The following is an 18,447-nucleotide window of genomic DNA, read 5'->3' as shown; positions in this document are numbered from 1 at the left end:
AGAAACTCTGCAAGCCAGAAGCGACTGGCAGGACATATTTAAAGTGATGAAAGGGAAAAACCTACAACCAAGATTACTCTACCCAGCAAGGATCTCATTCAGATTCTACGGAGACATTAAAACCTTTACAGACAAGCAAAAGCTAAGAGAATTCAGCACCACCAAACCAGCTTTACAACAAATGCTAAAGGAACTTCTCTAGGCAGGAAACACAAGAGAAGGAAAAGACCTACAATAACAAACCGAAAATAATTAAGAAAATCGTAATAGGAACATACATATGGATAATTACCTTAAATGTAAATGGATTAAATGCTCCAACCAAAAGACATAGACTGGCTGAATGGATACAAAAACAAGACCTGTATATATGCTGTCTATAAGAGACCCACTTCAGACCTAGGGACACATACAGACTGAAAGTGAGGGGATGGAAAAAGATATTCCATGCAAATGGAAATCAAAAGAAACCTGGAGTAGCAATACACATATCAGACAAAATAGATTTTAAAATAAAGAATGTTACAGAGACAAGGAAGGACACTACATAATGATCATGGGACCAACCCAAGAAGAAGATACAGCAATAGTAAATATTTATGCACCCAACATAGGAGCACCTCAATATATAAGGCAAATGCTAACAGCCATAAAAGGGGAAATCAACAGTAACACAATCATAGTAGGGGACTTTAACACCCCACTTTCACCAATGGACAGGTCATCCAAAATGAAAATAAACACAGCAACACAAGCTTTAAATGATACATTACAAAACATGGACTTAATTGATATTAATAGGACATTCCATCCAAAAACAACAGAATACACTTTCTTCTCAAGTGCTCATGGAACATTCTCCAGGATAGATCATATCTTGGGTCACAAATCAAGCCCTGGTAAATTTAAGAAAACTGAAATCCTATCAAGTATCTTTTCTGACCACAACGCTATGAGACTAGATATCAATTACAGGAAAAAATCTGTAAAAAAATACAAACACATGGAGCTAAAAAATATACTGCTAAATAACCAAGAGATCACTGAAGAAAGCAAAGAGGAAATCAAAAAATACCTAGAGACCAATGACGATGAAAACACGATGATCCAAAACCTATGGGATGCAGCAAAAGCAGTTCTAAGAGGGAAGTTTATAGCAATAAAATCCTACCTCAAGAAACAACAAACATCTCAAATAAACAATCTAACTTTACACCTAAAAGAACTAGAAAAAGAAGAACAAACAAAACCCAAAGTTAGTAGAAGGAAAGAAATCATAAAGATCAGAGCAGAAATAAATGAATCAGAAACAAAGAAAACAATAGCAAAGCTCAAGAAAAGTAAAAGCTGGTTCTTTGAGAAGATAAACAAAACTGATAAACCATTAGCCACACTCATCAAGAAAAAGAGGGAGAAGACTCAAATCAATAATATTAGAAATGAAAAAGGAGAAGTTACAACAGACACCACAGAAATACAAAGCAACCTACGAGACTACTGCAAGCAACTCTATGCCAATAAAATGGTCAACCTGGAAGAAATGGACAAATTCTTAGAAAAGTACAACCTTCGGAGACTAAACCAGGAAGAAATAGAAAATATAAACAGAGCAATCACAAGCACTGAAGTTGAAACTGTGATTAAAAATCTTCCAGCAAACAAAAGCCCAGGACCAGATGGCTTCACAGGCGAATTCTATCAAACTACCAGAGAAGTGCTAAAACCTATCCTTCTCAAACTCTTCCAAAGTATAGCAGAGGGAGGAACACTCTCAAACTCACTCTACGAGGCCACCATCACCCTGATACCAAAACAAGACAAAGATGTCACAATGAAAGAAAACTACAGGCCAATATCACTGATGAACATAGATGCAAAAATCCTCAACAAAATACAAGCAAACAGAATCCAACAGCACATTAAAAGGATCATACACCATGATCAAGTGGGGTTTATCCCAGGAATGCAAGGATTCTTCAATATACACAAATCAATCAATGTGATACCCCATATTAACAAACTGAAGGATCAAAACCATATGATAATCTGAAGAGATGCCGGAAAAACTTCTGACAAAATTCAACACCCATTTATGATAAAAACCCTCCAGAAAGTAGGCATAGAGGGAACTTACCTCAACATAATAAAGGCCATATATGACAAACCCACAGCCAACATCGTTCTCAATGGTGAAAAACTGAAACCATTTCCTCTAAGATCAGGAACAAGACAAGGTTGCCCACTGTCACCACTATTATTCAACGTAGTTTTGGAAGTTTTAGCTACAGCAATCAGAGAAGAAAAAGAAATAAAAGGAATCCAAATCGGAACAGAAGAAGTAAAACTGTCACTGTTTGCAGATGGCATGACACTTATACATAAAGTATCCTAAAGATGCTACTAGAAAACTACTAGAGCTAATCAATGAATCTGTTAAAGTCACAGGATACAAAATTAATACACAGAAATCTCTTGCATTCCTATACACTAATGATGAAAAATCTGAAAGAGAAATTAAGGAAACACTCCCCTTTACCAGTGCAACAAAAAGAATAAAATACCTAGGAATAAACCTACCTAAGGAGACAAAAGACCTGTATGCAGAAAACTACAAGACACTGATGAAAAGACATTAAAGATGATACAAACAGATGGAGAGATATACCATGTTCTCGGATTGGAAGAATCAACATTGTGAAAATGACTCTACTACCGAAATCAATCTACAGATTCAATGCAGTCCCTATCAAACTACCAGTGGCATTTTTCACAGACCTAGAACAAAAAATTTCACAATTTGTATGGAAACACAAAAGACCCCGAATAGCCAAAGCAGTCTTGAGAAAGAAAAACGGAGCTGGAGGAATCAGGCTCCCAGACTTCAGACTATACTACAAAGCTACAGTAATCAAGACAGTATGGTACTGGCACAAAAACAGAAATATAGATCAATGGAACAGGATAGAAATCCCAGAGGTAAACCCATGCACATATGGTCACCTTATCTTTGATAAAGGAAGTAAGAATATACAATGGAGAAAAGACAGCCTCTTCAATAAGTGGTGCTGGGAAAACTGAACAGCTACATGTAGAAGAATGAAATTAGAACACTTCCTAACACCATACACAAAAATAAACTCAAAATGGATTAAAGACCTAAATGTAAGGCCAGAAACTATCAAACGCTTTGAGGAAAACATAGGCAGAACACTCTATGACATAAATCACAGCAAGGTCCTTTTTGACCCACCTCCTAGAGAAATGGAAATAAAAACAGAAATAAACAAATGGGACCTAATGAAACTTAAAATCTTTTATACAGCAAAAGAAACTATAAACAAGACGAAAAGACAACCCTCAGAATGGGAGAAAATATTTGCAAATGAAGCAACTGACAAGGGTTAATCTCCAAAATTTACAAGCAGCTCATGCAGCTCAACATCAAAAAAGCAAACAATCCAATCCAAAAATGGGCAGAAGACCTAAATAGACATTCCTCCAAAGAAGATATACAGATTGCCAACAAACACATGAAAGGATGCTCAACATCACTAATCATTAGAGAAACGCAAATCAAAACTACAATGAGGGGCTTCCCTGGTGGCACAGTGGTTGAGGGTCCGCCTGCCGATGAAGGGGACACGGGTTCGTGCCCCGGTCCGGGAAGATCCCACATGCCGCGGAGCGGCTGGGCCCGTGAGCCATGATGGCTGCTGAGCCTGCGCGTCCGGAGCCTGTGCTCCACAATGGGAGAGGCCACAACAGTGAGAGGCCCGTGTACCGCAAAAAAAAAAAAAAAAATTAAAAATAGAACTACCAGGTGTGATGCCAGCGGCACGGCTGGGTAAGACATCCTTCGTCCATATCCCCCTGCCAAGAACAATTTGGCCTCTATTCACAGACAAAGTGCCTTTTTGGGAGCTTTGGGATCCAGCACCATACACCAAGGGACCCAGGAGGAGTCTCGTCCAGCCACACATCGGGTAATAGGCACACAGACCTCAGTTCCGGCTCTGGACCCAGCAGGGGACCATGAAGCAGCTCTAGCCCCTCTCGGCCACAGTCCAAGAGACCCTGGAAAACACTGTTTTAGACAATCACCCACAGATGAAACAGCCTTTGTGGAAGTTCAAGTTTCAAGCAGAGAAGTTCCAGCACAATGCTAGAGAAAAATAATACAAGTCTAGATGCACTGCGGGGGGTAAGAAGAACTGTTTGACTACTCACATCACCTTCTCACAAAGCAGCACAGCTTAGGACTAAAAAAGATCTTGGCCTATGATTTTTCTCATGAGGGAAGGAAGAGCACATACGTGAGCACCCAGTTTCCCTGGCTGTGTGGGACACTGTCAAAGAGGCTCATTCCTGTCTCGCCCCATCCAGAACACTGAATTGTGAACTGCATGACTGGGGGGTGGGGAGCGGGAAGAGGCTGGAGAGTGGCAAACAGAACTCTCAAAAGAGGATTAAAGGAACGTGGATCTTACTTAATGTGTCCAGGGACTCCATCAAGAAGCCCACCCATAAGCCCCTGGGGATCCTCCAACTGGCCATGGGGCACTCTCAGCACTCCGTGGGACTTACACACACCACCAACTTGTGGCAAGCTTCCTGTTCACATTCCTGATGACAGCAGCATGACGAACTGAGCACATACAGAAAGCTTTCCTGGCCCAAATGTGTGGACCATGAGAGACCACAAATTTGAGCTGTAGTGCCATCTTTGGGAAACAAAAGGGAGGCTGTTAGCAGTTGGCCTGGTGTTGTGCAGGATCAGAATAAGGCATACAAGCTTAAGAATTCTGCCACAAGAAGGAACAAGAAATGTTGAGCAAGTGTACCCATAGAAGATCTGAGAAATTCTCAGAATCTCTAATAGGGCTGATAGAAAGTATTTCTCTCCTGAAGGCAGTTAGTAAAGACTGGAGGATGTGACTGCTACTTCAAATGTGAAGACAGCAACACAAAACTTCAAGGAAACATGACGCCACCAAAGAATTACAACAATCTTCCAGTAACCAATCCCAAAGACGTGGAGATCTATGATTTTCCCAATAAAGAATTTTAAATGGCTATTTTAAGGAAACTCAATGTGCTGCAAGAAAACACAGAAAGAGAAGTCAATTAATTCAGGAAAACTACACTACACGAATAAAATGAGAAGTTTAACAAAGAGATAGAAATCATAAAAAAGAACTACACAGGAATTCTGGAGCTGAAGAATGCAATGAATGCAATTAAAAATATAATACAGAACATCGACATCTGAATGGATCAAGCAGAATGAAAGAATCTGAGATAGAAGACAGGGATTTTGAAACTATCCAGTCAGAGAAGAACAAAGAAAAAAGAATTTAAAAGAATGAAGAAAGGTACGTGATCTATGGGATGCCATCAAAAGAAACAGTTTGTGAATTATGAGAGTTCCTGAAGTTGACGAGAGAGAGAAGAGGGCAGAAAGCTTATTTGAAGAAATAATGGTTGAGAACTTCCCAAATCTCGGGAGACATATGGATATCCAAGTTCATGAAGCTCACAGATCATTAAACAAACTCAACTTAAGAGTTCCTCTTGGGCTTCCCTGGTGGCCCAAGGAATCCACCAGTGGCTAAGAATCCGCCTGCCAATGCAGGGGACACGGGTTCGAGCCCTGGTTCGGGAAGATCCCACATGCTGCAGAGCAGCTAAGCCCGTGCGCCACAACTACTGAGTCTGTGCTCTAGAGCCCATGCCCCACAACAAGAGAAACCACTGCAATGAGAAGCCCGTGGGTACTGCAACGAAGAGTAGCCTCTGCTCGCCGAAACTAGAGAAAGCCTGCGCGCAGCAACGAAGACCCAATGCAGCCAAAAATAAATAAATAAAATAATAAATTTATTTTTTAAAAAAGAGTTCCTCTTTAAGACTCATTATAATAAATTTGTCAAAAATCAAAGACAAAGAGAAAAATCTTAAAAGCAGTAAGAGAAAAGAAGCTTGTAACTTAAAAGGGACCTCTCATAAGGTTATCAGTGGATTTCTCAGCAGGCACCCTTTGAGAGAGTGGGATGATAATCCAAAGTGCTAAAAGAAAAAGAAAAAAACTGCCAATCAAGAATATGCTACTCAGCCAAGTTATCCTTAAGAAATGAAGGAGAGAGAAAGACTTTCCCAGGCAAACAGAAGCTGAGGGAGTTCATCACCACTAGACCTGCCTTACAAGAAATGTAGAAAGGAGTTCTTCAAGCTAAATGAAAGGACACTAATTAGTAACATGAAAACATACAATATACTGGGGTAAAGTTAAGTATATAGTCAAATTCAGAATACTCTAATACTGAATATGGTAGTGTGTTAACCACTTAAATCTAGTATAAAGGTTAAAGGAAAAGAATATTAAAAATAACTATAGCTACAATAACTTGTTAATGAATATAAAATATGAAAAGAAGTAAATGATGACATCAAAAACAAAAAGGGGGAAGTAAAAGGGTAGAGTTTTTATACACAGTCCAAGTTAAGTTGTTATCAGCATATAATACACTGTTATATCTACAAGATATTTTATGTAAGCCTCATGATAACAACAAAGCAAATACAAAAACCTAGAGTAGATTCACAAAAGATAAAGAGAAGACAATCAAAGCATACCTTTATGGAAAATCATCAATTCACAGAGGCAGGCAGTAAGAGAGGAAGAAAAGAACAAGAGAACTACAAAATAGCCAGAAAATAGTAACATGGTATTTGTAAATCCTTACGTATCAATATTCCCTTTAAATGTAAGTGAATTAAATTCTCCAGTCCAAAGGCATAGAGCAGCTGGATGGATTTAAAAAACAAGACTGAACTATATGCTGCCTACAGGAGACTCACTTCAGTTTTACAGTCACACATAAGAAAGAATGAAGGGATGAAAAAGATATTCCATGCAAGTAGATACCAAAAGAGAACAGGGTAGCTATTCTTTTACCAGACAAAATAGACTTTTGGCCAAAAACTATAACAAGAGACAAAGAATGTCATTATGTAATGTTAAAGGGATTAATTCATAAAGAAAATATAACAATCGTAAATATACATGCAGGCAACATCAGAGCACCTAAATATATTAAGCAAATACTAAAAGATCTGAAGGAAGAAATAGACAACAATACAATAATAGTAGGGGACTTCAATACCTTACTTTCAACAGTGGGTATATCATCCAGACAGAAAATCAACAAGGAAATGTTGGACTTGAACTATACTTTATACCAAATGGAGCTAACAGACATATACAGAACATTCCAGCCAACAGAAGCGGAATACATATTCTTCTCAAGCGCACATGAAATACTCTCGAGGATATATCATATGATAGGTTACAAGATAAGTCTTAGCAGACTTAAGAATATCAAAATCATACCAAGTACCTTTTGCAACTGCAAAGTTATTAAACTAGAAATCAGTAACAGGAAGAAAACTAGAAAATTCAGAAATATGTGGAAATTAAACAAAACACTCCTGAACAACCAATGAGTCAAAGAAGAAGTCAAAAGGGGAATCAAAGAAATATCTTGAAACAAATAAAAACGGAAAGACAACATTCTAAAACAAATGGCCAACAGCTACATGAAAATGTGCTCAACATCACTAATCATCAGGGAAATGCAAGTCAAAACCACAATGAGATATCACCTCACACTTGTTAGAATAGCTATCACCAAAAAGATAAGAGATAAGTGTTGGCAAGGATGTGGAGAAAAGGGAATGCTTGTGCAATGTTGGTCGGAATGTAAATTGATCCAGCAACTACAGAAAATAGTATGGACGTTTCTCAAAATTAAAAAAAAAGAACCATCATATAATCTACCAATCCCACTTCTGGGTATCCAAAGGAAATGAAATCAGGACCTCAAAGGGATATGTGCACTCCCATGTTCACTGCAGCATTATGCATTGATACAATAGCTAAGATATGGAAACAACTTAAATTTCCATCTACAGACGAATGGATAAAGAAGATGTGGTACATACATACAATAGGGTATTATTCAGCTGTAAGAAAGAAGGAAATCCTGCCATTTGTGACATGGATGGACCTTGTGGGCACTATGCTAAGTGAAATAAGTCACACAGAGAAAGGCAAATACCATGTGATATCACTTATATGTGCAATCTAAAAAAGGCCAAATTCATAGAAACAGAGTAGAATGGTGGTTGCCAGAGACTGAGGGGAGGGTCGTGCAGGAAATGGGGAGATGTTGGGCAAGGGTACATACTTCCAATCATAAGATGAATAAGTTCTGGGGATCTAATGTATAGCATGGTGACTATAGTTAACAATACTGTATTACATACTTAAAAATTGCTAAGAAAGTAAATCTTAAATGTTCTCACCACATAAAAGAAATGATAATTATGTGAGTGATAAAACAGAATGAAATTTTGCCATTTGCAGCAACATGGATGGACTTGGGGCATTATGCTAAGTGAAATAAGTCAGACAGAGAAAGACAAATACCGTATGATCTCACTTATATGTGGAATCTAAAAAAAAGTCAACAAACTTGTGAATATAACAAAAAGGAAGCAGACTCACAGATATAAAGAACAAACTAATGGTTACCAGTGGGGAGAGAAAAGGGGAAAGGGGCATTATAGGGGTAGGAGATTAAGAGGTACAAATTAATAGGTATAAAATAAGCTACAAGGATATACTGTACAACACAGGGAATATAGCCAATATTTTATAATGACTATAAATGGAGTATAACCTTTAAAAATCATGAATCACTATATTGTACACCTATAACTTACATAACATTGTACAGCAACTATAGCAACAATACTTCAATAAAAATAAATACTAATAATGAGGGTGAGAGGAATTTTTAGAGGTGATGGGCAGTTTTATGGCATAAACTGTGACAGACTCATGGATGTATAATTATCTCCAAACTCATCATGTTGCATACATTAAATATGTACAGCTTTACTGAGGTATGTACAATCTTATCTCAATAAAGTAGTTTAAAAAAAAACAAATGTTATCATAGATCTAAATGTAAAAGTTATAACAATAAAGACTTTAGAAGAAAACATAAGAGAATATCTTCATAATTCAGATGTAGGCAAAGTTTCCCTATATAGGAAGAAAGTTAATAAACCATAAGAGGAAAAAACGATAAATCAGACTTTATCAAAATTAAAAAGTTCTGTTCATGAAAAGATTCAGTTAAAAAAATTAATAGGCAAAACAAAGACTAGAAGAAAACATTCATAAAATATATACCTTGACAAAGGACTGGTAACCAAGATATATAAAAAGCATCTACCTACAACTCCAAAAAAACGGCTGAAAATAATTTTTAAATGGCCAAATATTTGGAAAAGACACTTCATAAAATAAAATATATGAAAAGTAAATAATCACATAGAAAAGTGCTAAGGAGATGCAAAATAAAAACTATCTCACCACAGGACTTGCTAAAAATTAAAACAATAACACCAAGTGTTGGCGAGGATGAGGAACAACCAGAATTCTCACACAGTAGTGGTGGGAGTACTAAACGCTACAACCACTTTGGGAAAAGCTCTAGCAGTTTCTATTAAAACTAATTACACACAATCACCATGTTACCTACTAATCCTAATCCTAGAAATTTACCCAAGAGAAATGAGAACATATTCCCACACAAAGACTTATCCAAGAATGTAGTTTTATTCAAAATAGCAAAAACTAGAACCATCTCAGGTGTCCACTAATAGGAAAACTGATAACCAAATTGCAGCATATTCACTCAATAGAATACCACTCAGCAATAAAAAGGAACAGATTACTGAGACATACAACAATGAAAATGAATCTCAAAAACATAATACTAAGTGAAAGAAGCTTTCCATAAAAGTACATGTCAGAGGACACCATTTACATAAAGTTACAGAATAGGCAACAGTATGGCCTAAGAAGTTTAGAATAGTGGTTACCTCTATGTGAGTGGGGCAGAAATTAACTGGGAAGGAGCATGAGGGAGCTTTCCGGGGAGATGGTAATGTGCTATACCTTTGATAGGGGGTTGAGATCCATAAGTAGATGCATTTGTTTAAAAGTCAGCAAGTGTACACTTAAGATTTGTATACTCATTGTATGTAACATTTACAACATGAGAAAAACTTGTAAAAATATTGAACTCTAGTTAATGATATGCATGTTAAAATATTTAGGGGACGCATACAGATGTCTGCAATTTACTTGAAAACATGTTAAAAATAAGATGGACTGAAGGACAGATAAGAGGGATAGAAAAACGTGATAAAACAAGTATAACGAGATGTGAGTGGTAGAACTGAAGTGGTGGCTATGAAAATATTCACTGTATGATTCTTTCAACTTTCTTGTATGCTTGAAAATGTTCATAATAAAATATTAGGGGGAGCTCCCTGGTGGTCTAGTGGTTAGGATTCCGGGCTTTGACTGTCATGGCCTGGGTTCAATCCCTGATCTGGGAACTAAGACCCCACAAGCCACATGGCGCAGCCAAAAAAAAAAAAAAATTAGGGCGAAGCAGGGTAGTAACGAAAGAGAAAATAAAAAAGGAAGGGACGGCAGAGATTGCTAAAGAGGAATCACCAGTGAAGTAGAAGGAAAACAAGGAAAGTATGATATCCCAAAAACCAGTTAGAAAGGACATTTAGAGGAAAGAACGGTCAACGGTCAATGGCATAGATTTTTCTGAAAATCCAAATAATGTTAAAACAGGCCCACTGAATTTGGCTGTAAGAGGGGTGTAAGCGGAGGAGAATGAAAGCCACAACGAAGTGGAGGGAGAGAAAACTGCTGGTGAGGAATGAGAGACAATAAATGAAAACAACTCTTAAGAAACTTGGCTGTGAAAAGGAGACCAGAGAGACGGGGCAGCAGCTGAAGGAGGATGTGGCGTCACTACACTGGACAACACCAGAGCATGTTTATGTGTGGGTGGCAATAATCCAGCATAGAATCGGGGTGTCGTGGGTGCTCCGAAAATATATGTTTAACTCCCAACCCCCCGTACCTATAAATGTGACCTTCTATGGAAATAGGGTCTTTGTGGATATAATCTAGTTAGAAATGAGACTGGGCTAGATCAGGGTGAGCCCTAACCCAATGACTGGTATCCTTATAAAAAGAGGGCACAATAAAAAGAGGAATTCCGACACAGACACAGAGACACAGAGAAAGCGCCATGTGGCAGCAGAGGCAGAAACTGGAGTGATGCATCTACCAGCCAAGGACTGCCAGCCACCACCAGAAACCGGAAGAAGAAAGGAAGAATTCCCCCCCTAGAGCCTTCAGAGATAGCATAGCTCTGCTGACACCGTGATTCAGACTTCTAGCCTCCAGAGCTGGGAGAGAATAAGTTGCTACTATCTTAAGCCACCAAGTTTGTAGCGCTTTGTTAGGACAGCCCTGGGAAACTAATACAGGGGAGATTAATGGTGAAGAGAAACAGGCGATGAGGATGGGGTAATGTCCTTGAGAAGCTGACATGGAACCATTTCCAAGACACCAGGGCAGGAGTTAGCCTTCGAGAGGATCAGGGCCACCCTCTTCCATTGAAATAAGTATAGCATCATTCATGGAGGATCTAAACAAATGAGGGGTTTACCCAGAAGGCTTGGACAATAAAGAATGCTTCAAAGAGCCTTTGTAATAGCTTCTCTGTCTTTTTAACTAGCACACAATATGCAGCCTGCATATTAAAGGTACGAGTCTTCCTCTAAGCATATAAGAACCAACCTATGAAACTTAAATACAGCAACTCTGCCTTCCAAAAGGAGTTTGAGAACGAAGAGCAAGTCTTACCAACAGGAATGGAACCAGATGCTCAACCAATGTTTGTCAAAACAAAATACAACGGACAGACACAAAGCCTGGTAATCCAAATTCAGGAAGCTCCTTACCTTGAGCTGCTGCTGGAGTTCACTGTTCAACCGGGCCAGCACTGCATTTGCCTCTTTATTTTTGCGGATAGCAGTTTGAATAGCCTTCTTCTGTTTGGACGACTGTCTACAAAAAAGTACAAACAGTTCACTGAAATAGAACTTAGAGGTCTGGATCCTTGTGGGTCAGAACTCTCCAATTCACAGTAAGTGCTAAACTAACAAGGGGCTAATGTCACAGGGCTCCAAAAATAAAATCAGATATTCACACAGGCAGGCAGGCAGGCAGGCACACACCAAAGGAAACAAATTTGTTGGGATGAATTATTTGCACCTGAAATAATGTCCATTTTATAACTTGAAGAAAAGCTGTGAATTGGGCCTTTTCAAACACTCTTTGTTCCATTTATCCAAAGACATTTTAATAACTATTTCTTCCTGACAAACGACATTAACTGAAATGCCCTTTTTGTGCAATTATTAATGGTGTTTAAAAGAACTGCAAGCGGCCCCGCGGACAAGTGTGAAGGAAAAGAATAGAAGAATATTCCCTTTAGCAAAAAATCCTACATTAACTTAGCCAGCCTACATACCTCTCTTTTATTTCTTTATTATTTGGCATGAATGCCTGAGTGTGTATGTGTGTGAGTGCGTGTGCGCATGTGCATACACCAACATACATTCTGTGGCACTTGAGAAAAACACAAAAATGTTTTAATACTAGTCTTCCCAAATTAAGTCAAGAGTAAATTCACAGAACAGGTATAACTAAGGGGACCACACATCCCACCCAGCCCATTACCGTCTCTGCTTACACTGCCTGTCTGGCCCTAATTTTTCTTAGCACCCTCTTTCCCCCTCAAAACTGTCAATGTGGTTGTAGAACCTATATCCTTATATCCCACAGCAAGAAATACTGAATCCTCAGAGCAAAAGGGCAATCTAAGTTCCCCTAGAAAAACAAACGTATTTGTAATCACTGGGAGAAGGGTTCCAGGCCAGAGCGACTGAACTAGAATGCATTGTGACCACTAGAGAGATCTGGTGACTGTTCACTGCGAATACACACTATGCTAGCCGCTCTGCTCACCTGCAGAAGGCATGCTCCCTCCCCAACAAGTTGAAAGATTAATATTTTCTTAACCCATAAATAGGCAGGGAAGAGGCTTCAAAATCTATTTTTTACAAGATATAGATTGCATTTCTGGTTTCAGGATAAGACGGAGTAGACACACTTCTCTCTATTCCTTCCACTAAATACAGTTAAAACCCTGGACATAATATACAGAATAATATAGATGACTCTGCAAAGTGAAGTGAAGTGGAGTGAAGAAGGCAAACCAGCTAGGGAACTCAGTACCCAGGGAAAGAATAGCCATGAATTCCCTGGGTTTTCTTTTTTCACTTCATGCATCCCATCAATGCCAATGAGAGCAGATAATGTAAAGCCTCCCCACAATTCTGCTCTCTCTAGCCAAAGGACTTGGAAAGGGGCAACCTAACAAGACAGAAGATTAGACACAATAGCCCTCCTGAATACAGATGTAAAATCTTTAATAAAATATTAGCAAACAGAATTCAGCAATATAAAAAAATTATATATCATGACCAAGAGGAGTTGATTCCAGAGATACAAGACTGATTCAGTATTCAAAAAACAATCAATATAATTCACCATCTTAACAGGTGAAAGAAAAAATCAAATGATCATATCAACTAATGTAGAAAAAGCACCTGATAAAACGCAACACCAATTTATAATAAAAACTCTCAGAAAGCTATTAATAGAGGTGAACTTCCTCAACTTGATAAAGAACCTCTACCAAAAAAACTATAGCTAACATCATACTTAATGAAAAACTGAATGGTTCCCCCTAAGCTTAGGAACAAGGCAAAAATTTCTACTCTCATCACTATTTTCAACATAGTGCTGGAAGTCCTAGCCAGCCCAATTATACAAGAAAAGGAAACAAAAGGTACAAATATTGAAAAGAAAGAAACAAAACTGTCCCTATCTGCAGATGACACGACGGTCCATGTAGAAAATTTCAAGGAATCTATAAAAAACTCCTAGAACTAACAAGTGATTTCAGTAAGGACAGAAGTGAATTTGCAAGATAGATTAATCTACAAAAATCAATAGTATTTTGATATACTAACAATGAACACCTGAAAATCAAAAATACAACTTCATTTATAAAGACTCAAGCTGATTTTCTTAGATATATCACAACATACATGTAATTTACATGCTGAGAACTATACAACACTGATGAAAAAAATAAAATAGGATCTACATAAATAGAGAAATGTTCACGGATTGGAAAACTCAACATAGTAAAAGATGTCAACTCTCCCCAGATTTCCTATAGAAATCCCAGTAGGATTTTTGTAGCTCAAGACAAAATTATTCTAAAATCAAATGGAAAGTCAAAGGAATCAGAATAGCTAAACAATTTTGAAAAATAATTATAAGTGGGAAAAACAGAAGACATATAGCTATAGTTATCAAGTGGTGAAGTAATGAAGATACTAATCTTCATTACTATCTTGTGTGGTATTGGCAGAGGGAAAGACACATAGATCAATGGAACGGAATAAAGAACCCAGAAATAGACTCACACTAGTACAACCAACTTATTTTTGACAGACGTGCAAAAGCAAGTCAATGGAGAAAGAACAGCCTTTTCAACAAAAGTGCTGAAGCAATTCAATATCCATAGGCCAAAAAATGAACCTTGACCCAAATCTCACCCCTTATATAAAAATTAACACAAAATGGATCACCAACTGAAATGTAAAGTGTAAAATTATAAAACTTTTAGAAGAACACGTAAGAGAAAAAATCTTCAGGACCTAGAGCTTAGTGAAGAGATTTTAGAGGTGACAAGAAAAGCACAATCCATAAAAGGAAAAGAAATAAGTAAGTTGGACTTCCTTAAAATTTTTAAACTTTTGCTCTGCAAGACTCTTTTAAGAGGATGAAAAAACAAGCCACAGACTGAGAGAAAACATTGCAAACCACATTGATTTGTATTTAGAATATATAAAGAACTCTCAAAACTCAACATTAAAAAACAATTCAATCAGAAAATGGGCAAAGGAGATGAAGAGACATGTCACCAAACAGGACACATGATGGCAAATACACACATGAAAAGATGTTCTAGCCATTAGGGAAATGCAAATTAATACCACAGTGGGATACCACTACACACGTATTAGAACAGCTAAATTTAAAAAACAGTGACAAAAAAAAAAACAACCAAACAGTGACAATACCAAATGCTGGTGAGGATGTGGAGACACTGAACCTCATACAGTGCTGGCTGGTGGGAAGATAAAATGGTACAGCCATTTTGGAAAACAACTTGGCAGCTTCTTTAAAAACTAAATATACACTTAGCACACAACCCAACAATCACACTCTTGGACATTTAGCCCAGAGAAATGAAAACTTACGTATACACAAGAACCCGTACACAGATGCTCACAGCAGCTTTATCTGTAATACTTGACAACTAGACACAAACAAAATGTCTCTCAAAAGGTGAATGGCTAAACAAACTGTGGTACACCCATAGCATAGAATACTGCTTAGCAGTATTGATTTATACAACAACTTGGACAGATATCAAGGGCATTATGCCGAGTGAAAACAAGCCAAACTCAGAAGGTCACATGCTGTGTGATTCTATGAATATAACATTCAGAAAATGACAAAGTTATAGAGATGGGAAACTGATCAATGGTTACCACGGGTAAGGAGTAAAGAAGAAGATGGGGTAAGGGTGACTCCTGTACCTTGATTACAGTGGTGGTTACAAGACACACACATGTGATAAAATGGCAAAGAACTATACATATACACTGTCCCAACGTCAATTTCCTAGTTTTGATATTATATTATAGTTAGGTTAAATGCAATCATTGAGAGAAACTAGGTGAAAGATACACAGGACTTCTTTATACTATTTTTGAATTTCCTATGAATCTATAATTATTACAAAACAAAAAGGGTTGGTTTTTTTAATAAATTTATTTATTTATATTTTATTTTTGGCTGCGTTGGGTCTTCATTGCTGCACGTGGGCTTTCTCTAGTTGCGGCGAGCGGGGGCTACTCTTCGTTGTGGCGTGCAGGCTTCTCATTGCGGTGGCTTCTCTTGTTGCAGAGCACGGGCTCTAGGAGTGCGGGCTTCAGTAGTTGTGGCACGTGGGCTCAGCAGTTGTGGCTCGCGGGCTCTAGAGTGCAGGCTCAGTAGTTGCGGCACACGGGCTTAGTTGCTCCGAGGCATGTGGGATCTTCCCGGACCAGGGCTCGAACCTGTGTCCCCTGCACTGGCAGGTGGATTCTTAACCACTGCACCACCAGGGAAGTCCAAAAGTTTTATGAAAATACATGTTGATCAGAACTGGATGCCCCTACTTAAACAAATACTTCGCTAAGTGTGCCAGCTTATAACAGTTTCCCCTCCTCTGGGAACTGTCTCCATCCCCTTCCCCCTCCCTCCACAGGAATGGGCCCCAGGCAGACAGTCCTATTTGTCTTAAGAAACGCTCAGCTCTGTTTTCACACTTGAACGGATCCTGGCCTGTCGTAAGCTGACCAGATTCTCTCTCCCAGGGATGTATGGGTCCTGGTTAAGAGTTTGGTTTAGCCTAGGCCCTGCACAGTGAGAATGTAACATCTGGAGCTGAAGGTGGTTGAGAAGTCTTCACAGATAAAAATGACAGAAAATAGAGAAGAATCACGAGGAGAGCCAACAGGTATACAGTCCTCTCTCCCATCCATCCGTGCCCCTGGTTTCCATGAGTCACCCCTGTACTCTTATAATAATGAACAGGGTTTTGCTAGCTCAAGTTGCTCTTTATGTTTTACAACCAAATGAGCCCTAAGTAACGCAAAGACAGTATCCGGCCCCAAAAACCTAAGGGTTCAGTAAAGGTGTCTAACTTGCCTCACCTCTTAAGACTTGCTTCTTGAGTTTGTCTCTCCAGGTTCTCCTAACTTCGTTACTCACTGTTCCAAGGTGGGCTCTAAGTGGCCTGGTTTCCAAGGAGGAAGATAAGGGAATAACAGCAAGGTGTTTATTTCGCCTGCTGCTGTTGTACGTCAGGCGATCTCTCGGTTTTGAACTGCGTACCGTGAGGCTCACCCACTGAAGGTTCTGTGGCAGACTGTCCTCCAATCCTCTTCTCATGCCTTCCTGTTTTCAGTAGCATCTCCTCAGGTTGAGCCAGGCACATGGCCATGCAACTAGAAACTAGTGGCATTTCCATGTCTCCCTGCCAAGTAGATGAGGCCACATGACTAAGTCTGGGTGAAATGGATGCGAGAGAAGTGATGTATGCCACTTCTGAGTCATGCCCTTAAAAGTAATCTGTTTTCTCTCCATTTGCTCCTTTCCCCTTCCTGGGACCTGGAACACGAACATGTTAGAGGTGAGCCACCTCCAACCCTATGGATAAAGGCAACCCTCACAGGGATCTAAAACAAGACGACAGAAGGTACCTGGGTTCTGGGCAGGTACTCTTCTGGACCACTCACCAACTCAGACTTTTACATAAGAAAGTAGTTAATTTCTATGTTATGTGAGTGACTGTTACCTGGTTTATGTTCAAGCAACTGAACCAATGTTTGAAGGAATATAAACTGGGGTCTCTAGATGAGAAAAATCTTCTTAGCCTTCACCCTGGGCCCTGATTTCTCCCACGGAATTCTGAGTACAGCTTTTAAGAAGTGAGTTTATACTGCCTTTTCTCTTCTTGGAAATGGTAGGTTTTCATTAGAGATGCCAATCATCAACCCCAAAGATATTCCAGTGTTGCCAAACATGAGGAGGGAAGGGAAACAGAATCCCAGCCACACTGAGAACGTCATGCAGACAAGCAGACACTGCCACGCAAGCTCCTTGGAATGCCCTGGGGTGGCCCAGGACAATTCCTGGGGTTCCAGAGAAGAGCAAAGGCCACAGAGGCTGGCACAGGTTCAGTCACAGTACTGCCACACAACATCCTCTAGTTCTAAACTGTTCAAACAACTCTATTTTCCCAAAATCGATCCTTAGCAGATACATTAGATATGGGGGAAAAAATCAAGCTAAATTATTTCTAAGAAAAACCCACTTCTGTCCTTACGGGTAGCTCATTAATGATGACACAATCGGAGAGCTGTTTATTACTTGTAACCTGGACTCAGGAGCGCACACCTGGAGAGAATATTTTATTAGTTCCTCTCCCCTAAATGGAGCAGACAGTGATGATATCCGAAGCAGAATTTGTTTCTTATTAATAGATCAGTTCTAACGTTAATTTCCCCAAAGGATGAAGACCATTTTGCAACTTGATTTGTGACTCTTTTCTCGGTTTTCCCAAAGACGGTATATAGTAACGACCACTCTAAATGCACTGGAGAGAGATTAACTTACTACATACAATGGGTGTCTAAGGGCATCAGAGCTTAATTCTCTCCCAGAACCCTAGTTGAGAAAGGGCCATACAGACTAACCATCATGTGTCTGGCTGTCCTCTCTCCAGGTTTTAAAAAATTATGAATGCT

General features: G+C 38.9%; 1 protein-coding gene across 5 annotated transcripts in view; it reads right to left on the bottom strand.

Moving 5' to 3' along the window:
- Positions 1-18,447, bottom strand: part of REPS2 (RALBP1 associated Eps domain containing 2) — a 231,723-nt gene that overhangs the window by 13,041 nt on the left and 200,235 nt on the right. For 4 of the 5 annotated variants that reach the window (XM_079911205.1, XM_079911206.1, XM_079911203.1 and 1 more), the window contains exon 17: positions 11,908-12,013. In XM_079911205.1, the coding sequence (XP_079767331.1) occupies positions 11,908-12,013 (106 nt within the window). The remainder of the gene's footprint in view (positions 1-11,907; positions 12,014-18,447) is intronic. The other variant, XM_079911207.1, reaches the window with a different exon arrangement.

Source organism: Stenella coeruleoalba (assembly GCF_951394435.1).
Source record: "Stenella coeruleoalba genome assembly, chromosome: X".
In the NCBI taxonomy this organism is placed as follows: domain Eukaryota; kingdom Metazoa; phylum Chordata; class Mammalia; order Artiodactyla; family Delphinidae; genus Stenella; species Stenella coeruleoalba.
Note: the sequence above shows the minus strand (reverse complement) of the source record. Positions and strands in the feature narration are given on the sequence as shown.